Source organism: Dermacentor silvarum, chromosome 10 (genome assembly GCF_013339745.2).
Source record: "Dermacentor silvarum isolate Dsil-2018 chromosome 10, BIME_Dsil_1.4, whole genome shotgun sequence".
Lineage (NCBI taxonomy): Eukaryota > Metazoa > Arthropoda > Arachnida > Ixodida > Ixodidae > Dermacentor > Dermacentor silvarum.
The window spans coordinates 7828773-7848769 of record NC_051163.1 but is presented as its reverse complement, the minus strand read 5'-3'; the positions used below and the strand labels follow the sequence as shown (position 1 = coordinate 7848769).

At 45.1% G+C, this 19997-nt stretch overlaps 1 protein-coding gene across 1 annotated transcript; it reads right to left on the bottom strand.

Moving 5' to 3' along the window:
- Nucleotides 1-11728: 11728 nt before the first annotated feature.
- Nucleotides 11729-17610, bottom strand: LOC119431134 (vacuolar protein sorting-associated protein 28 homolog). Its single transcript, XM_037698610.2, has 8 exons — nt 17399-17610; nt 17271-17331; nt 16713-16802; nt 16506-16611; nt 13880-13981; nt 13098-13151; nt 12935-13026; nt 11729-11909 (listed from the first exon to the last, which is right to left on the bottom strand). Exons 1-8 carry the CDS (start codon nt 17439-17441, stop codon nt 11786-11788), a joined length of 672 nt encoding a protein of 223 aa, XP_037554538.1. The 5' UTR covers nt 17442-17610; the 3' UTR covers nt 11729-11785.
- Nucleotides 17611-19997: the final 2387 nt, after the last annotated feature.

Sequence of the window (19997 nt, the reverse complement as noted above, 5' to 3'; positions counted from 1 at the left end):
CGACAAACTATAGTGCCATTGAGCGCACCACTGTTCTGCGTAATGAAACACGACATAAGAACTGTACATATATTAATGTCAGCTCACAAGTATCTCTAAAGCACACAGACTTCTTAATGCAATAGTGCTATGGTACTCAGCGGCATTATTTGACTTTCTTAACTTTCTTACATTTGGGATACCCCATTCTTGGGCCACTCGGTACGCGTCAAAGGGTGTGTCCATTTTTGGCCAATCCTTCAGATTGTCTATTTGCCACAGTGGCACATACACAACCCTTAAATGTATGCTATAGCTACAGATATGTCCAGCTTCTCTCTGTATGCACCTCTCGATCATCACCATTCTTCACTCGACAGGCATCATCGGCGAAGATAGAAATGAGCTTCAACATTTATTCCAAGTTTTCTTTTTTTTCTTTTTCTTTTTTTTTTTAAGGGCGACTGGAATCAGTTTTTTTTTTTTATCTATTCAGTTTATATGGACTTGGGTTTCGGCACTATTCCACGTGCTTCTAACACACATGCAAGGCGCAATCACGGTGGCATGAAGACGGCGTGATCGGTGCGCTTTGACTTTTCTGCACGGCTTGTTATTTAACGAATTTATAAGTCTATTGTAGCTGGATCGAGAACACGTACGAGTCGTTAAGTGGTCGTGCGATCTATGTTTTCCGAACCGTTAAGTTCGCAGGCAGTGCTGCCAAACTTCCGGCAGTCTTTCGTGTTGCGGCCTGCCTCCTCCAGTCTTTTTGAAGGTGGCGCCACCACACCTGAGAAAGTGAACAGCCTATTGCGCTCTAAAGGGCAGGCATTTCAGCACACTCGGAGTCCGGAAAAGGCAAAGCGGGACAAAACAGCTTACCACACGTAAGCCAGAGGACAGCGGGTCGGCGGCGGTAAAAACGGGACGTGTAAATTAGGACGCCTGGTCACCTTAACCCTGCTAGGCGTGCCGCCAGGCAAACATCACCAGTTTTCATTAGAAAACCTTTCTCTAACTAAATTTGTTTCACATAGATTTTAGCATATTCGTTCAATCTGCGTAATTTTAATGGGGTATTTTACATGAAATCATCATTTTAGGACAATATTATTTAACAAGATGTTACCAATTAAAATGGTAATTATTATAATTTATGCGCGCGCGTTCCAAATGTGAAATTAAAGCAGCTCAGTATTGACCCTTTTCGCGGAGCAGTTTACTTTAGAGAAACGATCGCTCACGGCGGCGCGCCATACCTCTCCTCAGCGACCGCGCACGAATACGAAACCATTACCGCCTCTACCTTGCTTCTGTGCGATCAGCTGTCGGAAATGCAACTGACTTTTTGCTAATACACTGCTCCAATCATGCTAGATTGAATCATGTGGATTGAAGACGTGTGCAATAGTTGGCTGCAAAAGTAGTGACTGGCATGTTAAAGAATAGAATGAATCTGCGTGGCCGAGTTCGCGTACCGCTGCTGCAACTATCCGAACGTGTTACCGACGCTTCGTTATGTACGTATGGCTTTACTCGAGGATACAGAAATTTTCTCATCCGCCAACCTTGTATCGCTAACCTTCAAAGAAAGGGCTTCATCCCCAGAACGTCGGCAAGAGTGAGTACCACTAGTTAAACAATGACAAAGAGAGTAGCGCCGCTTCCTGTCATAGTAAGTTTCGCGCACGTTATCTATACACATCTGTCCCAAATGGCAGGAAAACTTACGCCCACTCTATCACCGACGTATCAAGAATAAGTGAATGGGCGCACACTTGAATATATGCGCACTGTATACACACAATAAATGACGGACTACGCCTATGGGGCACGAATGGACGAAGCTGAATGTTTCGTGACGGTCCACAAGAGTAAGCGAGTTACTAGCTGTAATATATATTTGCTACAAGGTATTACAATGTACAAGACATGCAGCTACGTTTCAAGCATTGTGCGCAGCAAGAACAAATCTATCGGAACTGCGCACACCCGCGAGCGATTAGGCAGAAAATAATCAGATAGTGGCCGCACCGAGGAACTTCACTGAGTCAGAAACATGACAAGCCACTGCTTAAAAATGTTTGCCGAATAAAGAACAAAGAGCAAAACACACTAATCCTGACTGAATTCATGAGCGGAATGTTTGGATAGCTTGGAATACATATTTAGCCCCGCTTTTAGAACAGGCACCATATATACTCTGCTTGCGCCGTTTGGACATAGCTTAATCAGCTCCGAAAGTGCTTTTGCATGTTCTCTGAAGCTGTGATCAAAGCTTCGTGTTGTCCACCGAGTGACCGTCTACGATATCTCCTAAAACAGAGGTTTTCTAAGCCGCGCCGGCGTCATACACTTCCATTGTAAACAAGGAGGCAACGGAGACAGTTGAGGCAAGCAATGGACGCGTCACCACGTGATCAAAAATGGCAGCGCCCACGGGATCGCCGCGAAAAGGGTCAATACTCGAGGCGCATCCACCTTGCGGGAATCTTGAGACAAGAGCGACTTTCGAAGTTCCCAAACGTGCGGAAATAGGGTTTCTCAGAACTACGTTAACATCAGTCAATTTCACCGCTGATCTTGCGGACGAATACTTCAAATACTGGTGGATTTCTATATAACAAGTTGGCACGCCTTGGGCAACGTATAGTATAGTTCAGAACTTACCTTTGACTGTGTCACCTAAGAAACGTGAAAAAGCACGCATTGCCTTTCATTTCATTTCATAATCATTTATGCAATGTGTCCTTTCACCTAGTTCCTCCCATTATCATCCCCCATTGTGACCCTCTTTCTTCGCCTCTTCCCCTTCCCTTACGTAGAGTAGCAGGCCAGATGCTTCATATTCCGGTCGACCTCTCTACATTTTCACATCAATTAACTACTTCTTCTTCTTACCTTTAACTGGCGTTTGCTAATGGACATAATTATTGCAGAAAAACGAATACACAAGCGAGTACAAATGCTTGTGAATTTGCGTCTCTATCGGTTTCGGACAAGGGGGCTTGTGCTGACGAAGACAAGTCAGCTTTACGAAAAGAAAGCAAATGTTGTTCGAACACTCTTCCTCATAGCGGTAAGCATTTTCATTTCATTCAAATATGATTCAAAATTGACTAATTTCACATACATACATCTTACCATTGAACACTGACCAGATTAAATTCTGCACTTAAAACACGTGCGCTAAAGCAAATGTCAAAAAGTTATTCAAGATTATACAGCTAATGATTCAACTTATTAGAGAGAGACGTTTATTAAATAAAAAAAATGCACATGTATTAAAAGGCTACCCCAGTGGTTTTTCCGGTGAGGTGCCTAGATTAGGTGAATTGCATGTTTCGCTCCTTATAAGGTAGATCAGCAAGCTGTGATATACATGTATAGCTTTGCGGGTACTTTCGATTACTTTCCGATGTTCACGACCTGCTATGAGTCCTGCCCAGCAAATATCACAATTTTGCTTTGAAATCCATATGTACTTAGTCGGTGACGGTCGTCGCTGAAACACCTCATGCAGTGTACAAAGTGTGTACAGTTAAAGCTCGTCATGAAATAACGAATTAAAGACTTAAGGACTTTATTCAAGCGTGCATCTTTGCACTTAGAATGGGAGGACAAAATGCAGCAACGGCCTGACGGGGCCCACCAGGGACGACAGTTGCACACAAGCTGTGGCAGTAGAAGAGAAATGTTAATCTAGTACATTTAAACTGAATATACACAAACGCACAATGAGGAACAGATACAACTGAAAGGGCGCATACACGTGTGACAACAAAGAAAGCACTTCTTCGTTATAAAGGCGTTTGACTATACTCAGTTCACAGCAGCCGCGTTTTTAGTAAAGTCGTTTGGATGAAGCATCTTGCCTGATGTTAGCTATTTTTGAATAAGCTTTGCCGCTTATTTGGAATAAGGAGCTTCGCTTTGGGTGGGATATATGGTTCGGCGGCCCACATTTGTTTAGCGACCGCGCCCCTCCAGAATTGCACTTAGTGAACAAGATCAGTGACGGTCGGGAAATTAACACCAATTCAAAACGCTCTCGTGACCTTTCGCCACAATTAAACGGTGTACACGCCAAGTAAAACGTTCGAGGCTTCCGTGCAATCAGTGCGGCCCGAAACGGAACAAACCCCTATCGACGCATGCAGTACCGATCACCGAAACCCGTGCGATTTAAACACAGCTCAGGAAATGTATACAAAACAAACACAAATCTCCGAGAGCGCACAGGGGAGTCCGGACGTCCTGCGATTTGGACGTTCCACCAGCAGCGCGCGACGTTGCGCGACAGTGGCGCCGCCATTAGCTCTAATGCGCCGGCCATATCCGCCGATTAAGCGCGGCGCTGGCCCCCTCCCTAAAAAGACAGCGTGCGCGCAGTGGCTCGCAGGCGCCTCACGTCCCAGCGTCGACGCGACGCGCACCGGAAAACAGATGAAGCGGCAGCTAGCGATGACGGAAGTCAACCACCCGCGGCATCCCGCCAGCACTCTTCCGTAAAGACTCGAGCATTTACTCGGTCGCCGTGATGAAAATAAGAAGAAAAAAATGGAATGTCTAAATCGTGCGGTTCAAAACGTTTATATCGATGACGAAAGGCTCGTATTTTCGGCTGATGGACACCTCTCTGACAGCTTTCTTTTCTTTTTTGTGTGTACTTGCAAGTGTAGGTCAGGTTTTGGTGGAAACCTCTGCGAGCGCGGTTCACTGCGTAACACCACCCGTTAAGTGAGCACAGACCGCGATTCTCCAAGTGGGCGTGGCCCCATGTCCAGCTTTCTTGCATTCCGGCGGGGACGGAATGCAAGAACGCACGTGCTTTGGGTGCACGCTATAGAACTCAAAATTAACACGGAGTCCTCCACTACAGCATTCCCCTTAACGCACTCTGCAGTTTCGGAACGTGAAATCCCGCAATCAAATTAATTTTTGCAAACATTTTGGGGCTACAAATTAAAATTGTGCTTTTATACAGTCGGTAATATTACCATTTATCGCCTAAATTCAATAAACTTCATTCAAATCGGTTGACCAGTTGTCTATAGGGTGTCCTAACTGCACCAAGATTTAAAAGTATATATGCAAATGCCACGTAGCTGGACAGACCCAAGGTAATGTTGTTTACCGTCCCTTGGAGAAACTCGGATTATTTTTACAGCGAAGCTGTATATGGATAAGATACGGGGTTTCGTGGCGTCTGTAGGCAGAAACTATCATCATCAGCAATAGCTCGAGCGTCGTCTTCTTTCACAGCTGGCTCCTCGGTGCAACCGCGCTCGTGCCACTGCTCCCGCGTTCGTCGTCGTCTTCCACACAGCCGGCTCCGTTGCCGCTCATCATTCTAGCGTAGAATTTCACTCCTCTTCTGTCGTCGTAATGGGGAGGCCGCGTTTACGGGGGTGTGATCCATTGCTTAAGGGGGTATGAGCCATTCATTGTCTTACGTGACGGACGCATTTAATAACAGAGGTGATACGCAGATGTGTGTGCGTACCTATCGTCACGATGACCACCAATCAGGACGATAAATATGTTCGTAACTTTGTTCAAAATCCTGCGTCATCCTCCGTGTCGGATGACCAGCGATGCTGTTTAGCACACACCTTCACAGAGTGGAATGGCTCAGGAACTTTTTTGAAGAATACACGCAAGGTGGCTCGAGCGGCCAGTCGCGCGGCAATCTTGCGTGTATTCGCGGCCTTCTTTCACAACAGCCGATAGCTGCTGTGAGTTCTGCTGCTTGCGATGATGCTGAATGATGACATTGCGGAAGTGAGAGCAAGCAATTTATCACCGATTTTGACACGTGATAGTAAATTCTCTGTTGTATGCAGTACAATAATATCTGGATCACAGCTCGGCAACGTTTTCTTACTATGTTCAAGTGTTTCAGGTCCCCTTTAAATACTAAAAAAGCTAGGATTGCCATCTGGCCGGTTTTCCACCGGTACAGCCGGTCTTTCCCTCACGGTGCCGGCTGCCGGGTTCAACCCATACACCGGCGCGCCATTTGACGGTTCCAAATCGGCCCATATCCCAAACGCTCCGTCATGCGTTCACACGCAAAAACTGAACTCTCGCAAGCGGATGCACACCTAATTTGCTCTCTCTTTCACGCGCATGTATATTTCCAAACTAAATAATCTCTTAATTGCTTAAACTGTTTACGTTCGTGAAACTGTCGTGTTATCCGAAGTTTCGAGACTAAACGGTCTATATACTTTCACTAATATTCTTCTGACCTTTCTCCTATGAGTCCAAGCGCAACTTCGGCGTCTCTCCGACACTCCTTGATTCGTGTTTGCGTGGGTCCGACCACACGGCCAGAGCAAGTGAATCAAGACTCCGCCAGGCTACAAGAAGCACTACGCAACATGGACCTGGCGGAACAGCTCTGGGCCGTCCAGCGAGTCCACGATGCGGCCAGGGAGTTATAACTCCCGGTCTGAACGTGGGAATAGCCCGCTCTATGGGGCCTTGCGCCCCGTAGCCCGCAGGACCTTTCAATAAAGTTATTCCATCCATCCATCCGATACCATCCATCCTTCTGATGGCGCTTCTCACGTCAACCTGCACGAGCAGCTTGGGTCACCACGAGCCAAACGGACGCTCGTCCGTTTACCTGCGCCCACACATTCTCGGGCAACGGAAATGACTGTTGTGACCAAGAATTTTGTGTAGTGAAGTGTTGTATCACAAATACTAGTAAATGCCAGGCAATAAATGTACACGAATGCGTTGAGATTGTTTCATTTTCAGCATCCGCACTTTGAACCCCCCCCCCCCCCCCTTACCAGTAGAAAGGGGGAAAAAAATCGCACATCTGAGCAATCATTTGGCAAACCACCCATCTTAGGCTCTTGTTGCAGTGGTTTCACTGTGCCTTAATTTGGTCTTGATCCTTCAATTTCTAAACAGTTGTATTAAAAATTGCAGCGAGGTGTGGCTTGAGGGCGTCTCTGCTTGGCCATCTCCGATGCAGCATCCAAGTGACAAATGGTGAGCATAGTGCGAATTGCAATTGCAGTTAGCTATAACAATTTGTGCAGCACTCTACAATCGACAGCAGAATGCCCGCTTCCCATGTAGAGGATCAAAGTCCGATTCCCGTGTCAAGCGACATTTCTCAGGGTGTGACTGGTATTGTGTATGTATAATAACATTCGCATAGGCCAGATAAACTCCGTAAACAATTCACTGCAAAAAATACAATAATGTGGTGGGATCCTTGGTGAGAACTCGTCGCGCGCACAAGCTTTAAAAAATTTACAGCCAGCTGCCACAACTCGTGGTAACATTTTTCCTGTATGTAAACTAAGAATTAGCCGGGCATACTAGACCTAAACACTAGTTAGTCTACCTAGTTCTGTCTTGCTCTACAAATTAGCTCTCGCTGTTATTCCTATATGCACAGGACAAGTTATCATACCACTAATGAATGTTACCAAACATAAACTGTTGCTAGAGCACCTTGGGCTGCTAGCCTCAATTATTGATGCGAAAGCGTCCCATTGAGAGAAAGCGCCGGCGCCTGTAGCAGCGAAGCAGCGAAACGGCATCTAAATTCCCATTGGCTGCGACGCCATGTCTCGAGCGCGCCTAGACGGAGCACAGCGGACGAATCGGAACACCTGCTGCAGCGATAGCGTGTCAGGTGCGAGAGGGTATCGCTAAAGACCCTATATAAGAAAAGTACCGCCATCTACTCTTTCCTCCGCCACCTCCTCTCCTAAAGCGCCTGCTTTTTTTCTTTACTTTTTGCTTGCGAAAGCCAAGTCGACGGTGGGGCACCTAGAAAGTCCACGTTGAAGCTTTCAGGCCGGGCGCGCGCCGCCGCCGCCGCCGGCGACTGCGTCTGCGCAGAGGACTTTCAACATGGCTCTGAGGCGGAAAAAAAGAAAATATAAAGAAGTGAAAAGCGCGCGCTATCATCGCCCAATCGGAGATACAGGAGACAGAGAAGCGGCGTTTATCAAAGGATGGCGGTACTTTTCTTATATAGGGACTTAGGTATCGCTGCGACGCCACGCCGCCTCGCTCTCGGAAGCCGGCGCTTAAAGCCCCTATATATATATATATATATATATATATATATATATATATATATATATATATATATATGCGTCCTTGATTTCCCAGCAATATCGTCCGAATGATTCCGGTCTACAGCTTACATGCTAGCGTAGAAACTGTACAAAACCGCACCAATTTAATCGCAAAACTCCGAAAACATTATTCGCAGCACAGAACTCGGACCGCTCAGCGGCGTTCAATTGGACATTAGTGCTTTTGCATTCAGAACTCATAAGTGCTAAGGTGTACTCGGATTTTCCAGAGGCAAGTCAGAGCTGGCACATGTGCCCGGCTCAGTGGTGTACACAAAGGAAGGGTTCAAAACCCTACAGCAGTTTTCAGCCTGCCATGTCCCAGTACATACATAAAGGGGCCCGGAACCAACCCCCGGGCTTCGTGAAACAACTTAAGGTATATTCAGACTGCGGCTGTAACGTTAGGAAAGCGTGCATCCGTCATAAAGACCGTATCGCGCGTTACAAGCGTTCAGATCGTTAACAATGCTGATCTTTCACATTGTCAGTTGCATACGTTACGTATTTTAAGACCAACCAATCAAAACGTGAGCTGGCCAGTTGCGTCTCAGTGGATTTCAACATGGCACCTGTAAACATACTACGCACACTACTCGAACTACGCACACAAGCTACTACGCACACACGCAGCCATGTCCGTTGGCCCGTTGTTCTAACTGGGGATGCCGGTAGTCGCGTCACCGGCAATTCAAAACCTAAACTGCGGCTCTTATTGGCCACGCCGTAACTGCCATATCTGTATGAAACGCAAAAGTAGTAAGCCTTCCAACAATTGCGCTCGCGTGCGTGACGACTGTTGCGCTCTTAACGCTTCATACGATTGTAGTCTGAACAATTTTGCGTTTGCGCTTCCATTTCTTGCGAAATATCTGCACATTACGTACGTAGTCTGAACGTACCCTTAGTCCGCGGGTAGCATACGCTGCTGTGAACTTCGCAAGCGGAGCTCGAAGTCACCTTTCTCTCAAACAGAAGCCTGCTCCTCACTCTCTTCTGGGTACTTTATTATTGCGATAGCAATCATATATGGACACTCCAAGCGGATTGAGGCGTGAGGTTCCGTATAAACTCCAAGGGCAATAAAATCGTCACCGCGCGCCGCATGCTGTATGTGCGAGTGAAAGCGCGCGAAGGACGCGCTTTCACGGAGAGCGAACGCACGGCGGAGAGCAAAAGCGACGTCTTCCCTCGTGCGAAAGGCCGTGGGGGGATGGGAGGCGACGTTTAGCTGTGGCACCAAATGCGTATATTGCGACGGGCGGCGCGGGAGGGAATGCGGCTTCTACTCTGCCAGCAACTGCGTACTTTGCGCGGCTGCGAGCTGTCACGCGCACCGTATCTTGAAAGCGATCTCCTAACGGCTCTTATTTATTTTATTTATATCACATACCTTCAAGCGCCAAGGCATTATAGAGGGGAGCACAGCGCATACCTTCGTATGTGCTGTGCTTTCGCCGCTCAGTTTCCGTTGAAGCGGTAGACCGCACAAAACTTCGCTCGCTGCTGCTGCCGCGCTTGCTCACGCCGGCGTTTGTCTGCGGACATCGAGTGTGAACTATTCATGTTTGCTTGTGCGCACTGACACTATGCTTGTTAATTCAACTACTATCGTTACTCCGTATAGCTATCTATTAATTTGCTATCGCAATTGATGCTTCGCTTTTTACTGCGACTTCTTTTTCGTAATAAAGCGGATTCCCATACGCGGCTGCTATTGGTAGCTGCGGTCCGCTACGCAGCGTAGATACAGCGGCCGCCGCGGGGTGCCGCCAGGAGCCCACTTGCTAAACACACTGCGGCTCGCTGAGGACAACCGCATTTGGTTTACGTTTAGCGAGTCGTAGGCACCAAAGTCGGAAGTCCTGGCGTCTACGTTAGCATCCAAAATGAAATATGAACAGCGCGCCACGGTGACATATAGAAGGCACAGCGTTGTGACCACGGCCCACTCCGCCGTAGCCTTCGCAGTGCAAGGCATTCAAGAAGGAACGGAGCACAGCAGAGGCCATGTTTGATTGGCAATAACTCTGCTTCTGCTGAACACATTTAAGCACTTTTTGCGGCAAAGTATTTCTGAAATGGCCTATTTTCACTTAAAATGCCTTTCTCCACTTCAATAAAAAGTGGTTCAGGGCCCCTTTAATGTTGGTGACGTTCTATAACACTCCCAGAATAAAATACTCGTGGTGTCACTGGTCGTCCCAATTATTCCAGTGGTGCATATACAACGGCCATTTGAACTTCAAAGGGGCCCCGAAACAGTCTTAACAGTGGAGCTTTTTAAATCGGGCGTAATGTGTCTGCTGAATCTAAAAATGTGGGCCGATCCTGGCGGTAGTGCAGAAAGGGTCCAAGCGCAATGGCACATAACCCTGTGGACTAGCAAAGCTGAGCCTGGCTAAGTCTAGCTAAGTCTGGTTGGGACCACTTAAGCATAGTCATCGATAACTAATAGATAGCCAATCAATAGCTAATCCGGAAAATGCTGGGGATGACTTGGTAGTGTTAGGCTAGCCCAAATATGTGGCCAATACCTTGCGATAGCCAATCAATTACTAATTCATCAATAAACAATAACTTTCGGTAAATGCTGAGGATGACTTGGTAGGGCTTAGCCTAGCCCAAATATGTGGCCAATACCTTGCGATAGCCAATCGACAAATCAATACATTCCAGGAAATGCTGGGGATGACTTCGTAGTGCTTAGCCTAGCTCAAAAGCCAGGACTAGCTAGGCACCCATCAGCTCCGCTGTCTCCCTATCATTGCGCCTCTAGTGCAAGCTACGCTAACTTTCTTTAGAACAGTAAGAAAAAGTTGCCGATCTGTTAACGAGGCTCCTATGAACATGTGAGCCACATATCGCACTGCATGCAGCAGGGAATTTACAATCTCGTGTCAAAAGCACTGAAAGATCGTTTGCTCTCTCCTTTGAATTGTCATGCATCACCATCACAAGCAGCTGGACCCACAGCTATTGGCTGATTTCGTGATCACGAGAACATTCTCAGTAATAGTTATTGCTCATTTGCATTAAATCTATCAAAAGTATATATGTTTGTCATCTCAAAAAGAACAGAAAAACAATTTCATCTCTGTGCCGCCAGTCTAAACACGACAGTCGCACGTTGCTATGGCGTAGCTGCGTCTGATGCATGTGGCCTCCGAGACGAAAAGCATGGCATGCCGCCACGAACTGTCTCCCAGTCAGCCTTTGGAAGGAGCCAGCGGGGCATTGCTACCTCGCACCCACTTGCAGTCTCCCCTGTGTAGCTTCTAGTGCACTAGTTTCCACTAGTGCACTAGGAGAAAGAAAGTGGCTGATCGGTCTTAACATCTAACTTTGCTTGTGCTTCAAGGATTCAAGTTTCTTGCAGCAGAAGATTCATAAGGTGACGTCATTTAATAGTGATGTCATTCTATGTTTAGTTAGAAAAGTGTTTCAGGCCCCTTTAGACTGAACAGTGGTGATGAGAACCCAAAATACCACAATTCTGCAGCTACATTTCTAACATTACGTTTTGATGTGTGAAATCCAATGCATTAACGGCCTTAAAGGAAGTCTCAAATGAACATAGACTACATGCTAAATCATACTTGCAACAGACTCTCAGAGAGATCAACAAATTGTTGGTTCATGAAACAAAGCACGATTACATTTATTGCTCTCTTGCTATATGACAGTCACGTAGAGTTGTGCAGGATCCTGTTGAAGGCATTGTACGAAGATTCCAAGTCAAAGATGAGTTGGCGCACTTGGCTTTCATTCAGCTCATCCGAAGCGGCCATTGACGACATGGTCTGCAGCCTAGTTCATCATGGTAATGAGCAACAATAGCACTTGGTAAGAGACATGACTTGGAGTGCGGTGCATCCACAAAGCATGGGCTAGCCTACAGGAACTGAACGCAAGCTTTACAGTAGAAATTGTCGGCCATCTAAAATATTTTGACTAAAAAGGGTTGACTCTTTGAATGGATATGTCTTGCTCTCTCAGAACACTACTTTAAGTCACCTGGTGTTCTTTTCTTGTGTATCAGATACAACGTGATCTGCGTAGTAACAGTGCTTTCTAGACAAAAATTGAAAAATGTGTTGTGTTTTTGCCGAGGTGATACAAATCCACCAAGTACCATTGTCATGGCACTTATGTAGTTTGCATGTAGTGTTGCACAATACAGTAGAACCTCACTGATACCATTATGTACGATTTCCCAGCGCCAACGTTTGGTGAGAAAGTTCCAGAGATGTAATGAGGCCTAGATTATGCTAGTAAAATGAGGCATGCATGTGGATTTGCTAAGAATGAACAAAGTGGATATTTAACATGTCGTACAAGCAGAATATTAACATAAATGTTCTACTGTATATTTTTTTTCACAGGTGACTTGTTCCTGCCACAGAGGTATTTACGTGCTTAAATTCTCAAGGTTTTGATTACTAAGACGGTTTAAACAACCCCATCTTGAAAGACAGCACCAGAAGTATGCTCGTGCAGGTCTGTTGCCCCACCCAATAACTCATTGTAACTCAATAAAGGGTACCGAAATGTATTGTGTTTTTTGTTGCTTATGAACGGCATCCCTTTAGCTTTAACTTAACTATAGCTTTAGCTATATCATTTTGTTGAAAAACCTTTAGACACATATTTCATGCTTCAACTGACACAGACAATTTGATTATCGCCATGTCAACTCCCCTTTTAATAACAACTACTGCTGCTGCTGAGAATCATTAAATGAAACTACAAGTCTATACCAACAGTCTTTCTTCTTTTTTTTTTTTTGCAAGAAAGATATCAGGTAAGTTTTTATTTCAAAGTACATTGCTTACCATTCATCTACCTTGGCTTTGCCTTCAAAGCTGGCAGGTATGAGACTGAGCCGGCTCATGGTCTCACTCAACTCTCTTAGGTCTGGTTGCAGCTGCAAGACGTAAAGAGGCAAAGTGATGATTAACCCCCAAGTTTGTAAAAGCACCTAAATCACCAGCTCACCTCATCCATAGATTTGATCTCCAGGCGTAACTTATCAATGATTGTGATGAACAGCTGAAAGAAAAAGGCCAGCAGTTGGCAACGAAGTGTATTTGCAATGCATAGACAATAAGATAAAGGCAAGGAAGAGTTAAGTGTGTTAAGTGATCAGTAAAAGAATGAAGCTGATAGCTACACACCACTGCTGCATTTAGTCTTATTTTGTACTAATAACATAGAAAATGTCTAAATTTTGTTTCCATATGCCAAGAGGTACAGACAAACAGTACGAGAAAAGTGGGGGACAACATGTGTGTTGCACTGCCTCCCCTCAAGCGACCTGTGTATCAGCACTGCATGTCTTTCAGAAAAAAAAAAATTATGGGGTTTTACGTGCCAAAATCACGATCTGATTATGAGGCACGCCGCAGTGGGGGACTCGGGAAATTCGGACCACCAGGGGTTCTTTAGCGAGCACCGAAATCTAAGTACACGGGTGTTTTCGCATTTTGTCCTTATCCCGCGACCTAGTGCTCAGCAGCCCAACACCATGCATGTCTTTCAGAACGACACATCAACTGGCCCATAACCCTGAATTGTTACAACCTTTACATAATGTGAAATAGCTTGTCTTTCAACAATTTTGTTCATTGTATTTGTGTCATCCTTCTAGAACATCTCACAGAAGGCCCATTTAGGCCAGAAACCCGTACACAGGCTTTAGCTTGACGTTTGCTTCTGTAAACTTGACATTTCTACAGAGAGAAGCATTATTTCATGCGCTGCCTTGGCACCACTCTTACCGACACAATGTCAGCAATGCATTTGCTTGTGTTGCCTTTGTCATCCTTGATGGTGATGGGCCTGTCCTCACGAATTCGTTCCATGGCAGCAGGACAGTCCAGCTACGCAATCCAGCAACGGGATGCAATAAGAGAAAAGGTTTAGCAACAAGCACACAGCAAACCTGTATTAACGTTCCCAGGTGCGAGATTTAATGGGCCACGAAGTCTAACATTCCAACAAGGTTGTGGCAAGGCCCCAGGTAGTGGCACAATAGATATTCTAATCACCCATTTCATAGGTGGTTTTGCCATATTCGCTTTCTTGCGCTCTCTTGCCCCACAGGAAGCTAGTCACTATAAGTAGGTTGTGTCCAAAACATGCATGAAATTTTGAAACACGCATGAAAAATATAGAAGCCCTGGCAAGCCAATCACCATGCATGCTTTAGAGGTGGCTCTTGACTATCCATGCCTTTGATGTTCTAAATTAAATTCAGTAGAATGAACTGAGCTTTTTGTGCATCTAAGCTTGTGGACAGCACGCCCGATTGTCCGAGGTCTAGCAGCGATATTGCAGTGCAGAAAAGGCACAGCCTCTGGGGTCATAGCGCAACACGCTATTGCAACAGAGGAACACCATTAATATGCAAGGCCATGCAAAACTTGATGCACACTCAACATTCTCAGTGTTATGAATTTCGGTGGTACCTAATAAAAATGCAATACTTGTGTACCACTTCTTCATCTGTTTTACTACTGCGAGCAATCCGTGGTGCTAATGCAGTGCCGTTCCCAGTAATCTTCCCCTCCTTTTGATGCTAAACCTCATCGGTTTCCATTACTCTGAAGGAAATGTCCCTGGGAGGTGATATGTGCACACCACCCCTTTGCACCCAGGCTCTAAGCGCCATCAACTTGCGTGGGAGGTGTCACTGGTGGCTTCTTATAAGCTGCTCCATCAGTGCAATAATGATGAAGGTACAATTTACCAAAAGTTACTTTTCAACACACATTAGCTGCAACTCAGCAGTGCCAGTGCATCATTGCTGCCATATGCACCAGCACTGACTAGGTAAGTCAGTCAAGTTTGAGTTTCACAGCATTGCTAAGAACCTTCACTTGGCTGCCTACCTGTGGGGCTGCAGACACAAACATCAGAGTGCGAACAGGCTACTCAGCACAACTGTTGAAAGCTGCAATGCTTTGAGTTTATGGGTTTTAACGCTTGTTCACTCATCTAATCACATCACATAAAACATGGGCTTGCTTTCGAAACCCAGTCTGAATTGGTCTTACTATGGAGTGCAGGAAATTGAAGGGAAATTTTATGTTGTGCTTCCATCGAAACAGACATTTCATGGACGTCTTATTTCATGTGAGCTTCAGGTTTCCTGCCACCCAGCCAACTCTTGCTCTCACATTTACTCTCAGGGTGCTTTAATTGCCACACATGCCAGACTCATACAGCTGATTAAATAAGGTGCAGGCAGTGTAGAGTGAGCAATGAGAAATGGTACTGTCCAATGTTCATGACAAACTGCAATTCTTTTTTACCATAAGCTTCCACAGGGAGCCAGTACAGCAATTTCGTTCACACATCATTTTGACCCAGAAGTGGCCTATAGTTATGGTTAATATCCATTTATTCAAACTAGGATATTTTTAAACACTCTGCTCATTTCAAAAAAGTTTTAAAATTTTGTTCACCTCACTATGTTTTCAAAGCGTTTTGAAGTTTCTTAGTTCAAACAAGGCCCTTTACGTTAATTTAGCATTACAGCTTCCCAGGACAGAAGACCCAGGCAAAGATAGAAACAGGTTCTGCAGAGTAAAAATATGTAACATGTGTGATGCACAGGGAAATGTTTACTGCCACCATTAAAATACGGTTTGCACAAGGCCAGGGGCCGTATTCTAGGGCTGCTATTTTGTAACGATGCCCTTTTTTTATGCTAATGCCTTTCGCGTTCGTGAGTGCACATGTTCGACCCCTCACGAACGCAAAAAAAGCTGGAAGGCATTAGCATTTAGAAGAGGCATCGCTACAAAATCGCAGCCCAGGTCAAACATGTTTGGAGATATCACTTAAAATGTGCACTCACTTGTTAAGCCAGCAAACAGGATGCTCCAACGAGGAACTGTGCTGGATATTATGTTATACAAATGTGAAAGCATCCCCGAATGTGACAGACAGAGAATATCCCCCAAGTGGGTACATATGTCTTTACAGCAAATAATAATATTATTTTGAACCATATTTTACTCTATTTCCAATAACTCAAAGAATATGCTGTGGCCCCTTGTGGTGTAAATCACTGTGAGTTGGCAATCTGCAAATCCCGCTCGGCACTATATTCTCCTTCGGTGTCCCACTACTAAGATGATGAAGATCACAACTTCTGATTAGGTCTCGTAGTCACATCAAGAGCTACGAAGCAACAGCAGTCACACCTCTCCAGGGGCACGATCTTGTACTCGTTCCAAAATGGAACGGAGGCATTCCGTTCCATCGAGCCGCTCACGATTGGTCAATTTGAACGTCGCGGTTGAAAATGACCAATCGTGTGCGGCTCGATGGAATGGAACGCCTCCGTTCCATTTTGGAACGCGTACAAGATCGCGCCCCAGGTGCATGAAGACTCACCCGAAAGGCAGCCATAAAGGCTTCAACTGTAGAGAATTCTGGTCCCTGCACCTGCCTGAATGCTGCCTTGTACTGCACCAGCAGTTTTGAACAAGCAGCAGTGTACCTGCGTTAACGTTTTTGGTTGTGCATTCAAATTATGAGTTGGCAGCCAAGTGTCGACACATAAACACACACATGCAATCATGCACACAAACGCCAACTTACTCTTTTGGCGTCACGCAGTCTTTAATGTAGGCCTTCTCTAGGCATTGCAGTGTGTTGATTACAGCATACAAGTCGGCCATGTTGTCATACCTGTTAAAAACAAGAAAACTCTCGTTAAGTGCACGTGATGGAAAATCCCACGGTCTGGGAAAGCTAGAGGAAACAACTACGTTGTAACGCTGTTTCTGGTTTTTAATGTCCCTAAATCTCATTCCAAAACAATAGCTGTGTTTTTGGAGGTACGCTGTTCGTTTCCAGTAACTTGGCGTGAACTGCTTTATTACACGTAAGGCCTTACAAGATATTTCAATCGTAGAGAAACTGACTGCACGAGTTTACAATTTCTGCCACAAAATCTGGTTTATTTCCAGGTTTTATAGTTCCCTGTGTCACAGCCAAACACTGTGCAATGAGTAAGCGCAACACCTACGGCGAAGGTGATAACAGTTTCGCAGTATGCGACTCGCAAGCGAGAGCTAGGACCCGGTCGATCAGCCCCGTCGTAACACAGCTCGAAAAAGAAAGAAAGAAAAAAAAAAAGATATCTGCTCTACTCACTTCTCGCGCTCCCGTGATGTCCTCTGGAGGCGCACTTCTTCGTACAGCTCAGGACGGTGTTCTGAAAACGAAACAGTAGTGCAAGGTGAATGACTCAAACGAGGTTCAGGGCGGTACGAGCGACGCACCTTGGTTGTTGGTTTGCGACATAAGAGCTGCGAAGGAAGCCATGCTGAGTGGTAATAATGCTGCTTGACTGATCACTGCGCTTATAAGGCGGGCACCGGGACACGTTCACCGCGGACAGGTAAAGCTATCGTTTACAACTGTCAACAGCGATATCGCCACAGCTGACATACCACAGCTCGCAGAAAGAACAGCAAAATCGACTTAGCGTTGGCCTGGCTTGGCATGGCAAATAATTCCGTGTGCAGTCTTCCACTAGCAAAAAAAAAACATCTATAATAAAATTGTATTAAACACTAAATTTGTTATGTTTGCTTTCAATTTTTAGTTTATTTAGCACAACACAACACAAGCTTTAAAAAAAGTTACTATTTTTGAAATTATGTTTAGTAGAGGGCGCTACGTACTACCCTATTGCGACAAACGAGGTTTCTTCATATCTCTTGTATCCTTGTTCTTTTTGCGTCACATCTAGAGCTGCCTTCTTTTTCTTGCTAGCAAGCGAGCGTGTGTTGACGCCGTGCGACCATGGGTCACGAAAACATCTGGTATTCCCACCCCAGAAAGTACGGACCTGGCTCTCGGTACTGGTAAGTGTATAAATGCCCTACATACTTCTCGTGAAACGTTCGTTTAAGCAAATGTTCGTTCTTTTAACTGCTGAACGCTCTAAAATGCCGGCAGTTGCTAAGCCTAGCGCCTGTTATTTCCACGTGTGATCGTGCATTGTATCTGGAACGAAGCCGCCGAGCTGTTATAACAAAATTGTACGCGATGCAACAGCGAACACGTGTTCCGGGACAATTATCCCGGAGTAACAGTGTACTATTGCGGAGTAATTTTAGCGTTCGATCTTCGACTTGCCTGACCAGTGCATCCGGCCTTTGGCGCTCGCGCCCAAGGCATTGAAAAACCTTAGCTGCAGCGTTGACGACTTTTTTTAACGGATATTATAAATATATGATTTTGCCCTGTATCTTACTCAGAGCTTCACGCGAACATCCTTGTTGTAGACACCTCATGACTGCAATCTAGGCGCGGTTAGTGTTACCCGGTTTGCAAATGTTGACTGGTCGCGCAGTAATTTTATTTTTTCCGTCGTGCAGCCGAGTCTGTGCCAACCACCATGGACTCATCCGCAAGTACGGTCTGAACATCTGCCGCCGTTGCTTCCGGCAATACGCAGCTGACATTGGATTTAAGAAGGTAAGCGCCCCAACACCTTCTCTAGTGCATACTGCGTTTTCTGTACAAGCCACTTGTAGTTTCAAAGGAAAGTGAACCCTGAAAACGTGCAAATCATGGATTCTTATTTTAGTAATGGTGCCAGGCGTGTGTGTGTGGCCTAATATCAAGGTGACGCTTGTAGACGCTGGATTCGAAGTACGTTGCTAATTTCTGTGTAACTTGGGATATGAGAGCAATAATGACATATAGTATTATTGCGATGGCAATGATATAGCGCTCGAGGCAACAGTCACACAGTTGCCATACTGTCTCTGTGACTGCATACGCGAATATGCGTGGAGGAGGGTCGTAGAGTACGTTGAGCTTCAAAACGATGAAACAAAGTGAATGCACCATCAACGCGCCAGTCAATTATTTGCCTCGGTGGCTTATCAAAGGCAGCATCATTCTGCCTTCAGCTGCTGACATGTGCATTGTTACCACTGTGTGGCACACATAGCTGACAGCACTGTGGAACCTACGCAAGTAGTGTGCCCATAGAAGTCTCGCTCCACATGTTTATTTTGTAACACGAACTAAATCGTATATTATCAATGCTACTTCTGGGCACAAATTTATGTCAAATCGCATATTATCCATATTTGTGCTGCTAGCATGCGGCATGCTATGTCTTGGTCATGAGTGCAAGTGATGCACCATGGCCACTCGTCACAGGAACGTTAGAAATGTTCCTCTGCTCGTTTAGTGGTAAATAGGTTAAGCTCTCCAAAACCTTTTATGTCAACTATATATGTTGCGACCTAACAGTATGAAGCTTAAAGGGGCGGACAGGGGTCTTTAGGCCTTAAGTAAAAAAAACAAATTGAATTTGTAATATTGCATTTTGGATCTATTCTCTTGATTTTACCAAGTTGCTTACCTTGTATATCGATATTTCAACCATATGTTAATTTTAACGGTGGAGTGGTTGATTGGTTTTTCTTTATTTTCTTCATAATAATTTTGCAAACCCACAGAGCCTTTTACAGTGATATATCAGTACCCATCACACATAGGATAATTCTTTTTGCAGTATGAAGCAAGATGTTTGAAGCACACAACATAAAAAGTTAATATTAGTCGTGTGTGACCACTGCATGGCCAAATTGACGAAAATCATAAAAGTGCTTCCATCATTGTCTTATGCTTTCTAGTATTAATTTTTGTGCAGTGGTTATTTGTCCATTGTCTTAAAAAAAAGGCATTTTCTTTTCTCATGCAATAAACCTTACAGAAAAGATAATCACATTTTTAGAATCGTAAAAAGAAACAAAACAAGCGTGCAAACTTTTATCAGATTTCAATCATTTGGTTCAAAAAGTTTTAAAACTCAACTCGCCCCCACCCCCCAGCTTTCTTTACATATATATATAT

What these genes read in the sequence shown, in the direction of transcription:
- LOC119431134 (XM_037698610.2), bottom strand. Translation starts at nt 17,441, where the DNA reads ATGGCTTCCTTCGCAGCTCTTATGTCGCAAACCAACAACCAAG. An exon ending in GTCGCAAACCAACAACCAAG is followed by an intron (nt 17,332 to 17,398) that starts GTGCGTCGCTCG and finishes TTTCGTTTTCAG; the next exon opens with AACACCGTCCTGAGCTGTAC. An exon ending in GCATTGCTGACATTGTGTCG is followed by an intron (nt 13,152 to 13,879) that starts GTAAGAGTGGTG and finishes TTTTTCTTTCAG; the next exon opens with CTGTTCATCACAATCATTGA.